This window comes from Aptenodytes forsteri, unplaced genomic scaffold (assembly GCF_000699145.1).
Source record: "Aptenodytes forsteri isolate BGI_AS27 unplaced genomic scaffold, ASM69914v1 Scaffold474, whole genome shotgun sequence".
In the NCBI taxonomy this organism is placed as follows: Eukaryota; Metazoa; Chordata; class Aves; order Sphenisciformes; family Spheniscidae; genus Aptenodytes; species Aptenodytes forsteri.
This window is the reverse complement of record NW_008793938.1, coordinates 124,438-124,948: the sequence shown is the minus strand read 5'-3', so window position 1 is coordinate 124,948 and position 511 is coordinate 124,438. Positions and strand designations below refer to the sequence as shown.

The 511-nt window shown below is 69.9% G+C and overlaps 2 protein-coding genes across 2 annotated transcripts in view; one reads left to right on the top strand and one right to left on the bottom strand.

Moving 5' to 3' along the window:
• LOC103908011 (antigen peptide transporter 1) overlaps positions 1 to 228 on the bottom strand; it is an 18,087-nt gene extending 17,859 nt beyond the window's left edge. Inside the window, 1 exon segment of the mRNA XM_009290323.1 lies at positions 219 to 228. Within this exon segment, the coding sequence (XP_009288598.1) occupies positions 219 to 228 (10 nt within the window).
• LOC103907923 (antigen peptide transporter 2) overlaps positions 212 to 511 on the top strand; it is a 9,381-nt gene continuing 9,081 nt past the window's right edge. Inside the window, 1 exon segment of the mRNA XM_009290210.2 lies at positions 212 to 511. This exon segment is cut by the window's right edge and continues 28 nt beyond it. Coding sequence (XP_009288485.1) covers positions 227 to 511 — 285 coding nt within the window. The 5' untranslated portion in view covers positions 212 to 226.

The following is a 511-nucleotide window of genomic DNA, read 5'->3' as shown; positions in this document are numbered from 1 at the left end:
CGAGCCGTTGTGAGCGCCCCAGGGTGGCGGGCGGGGTCTGAGGGGGCTGCACTGGGAGCGCTGGTGAGCGCCCCAGGGTGCCGGGCAGGGTCTTGGGGGTTCAGGCTGGTACTGGGGGGCTGGACTGGGAGCACTGGTGCTGACTGGTGAATTCCCTAGGGTGCCGAGCACAGTCGACGGGAGCAGCACTGGGAGCACTGGTGTTGGCTGGTGAGCACCCCCAGCCATGGCGCTGCTCCCCGCCGTCCGCCTGGCCTGCCTCCTGCTCCTTATTGATCTGGCGGTGCTGGCAGCGCTGGCCCGGCTGGACCTGGTGCTGGCACAGTTGGGCCTGGCAGCTGCCTGGCTGGAAGCCGGACTGCGGCTGCTGGCATTTATTGCGGCCAGGCAGCTGCTGGCACCGGGGGGTCCCTGGGGAGCCGCCGTCGTGCTCAGCCTCACCCCTGCTGCCTTCCTCACCCTCCGGAGCCTCCTGGTACCGTATGGTGCCACACCGGTGCTGCTGGCCAAC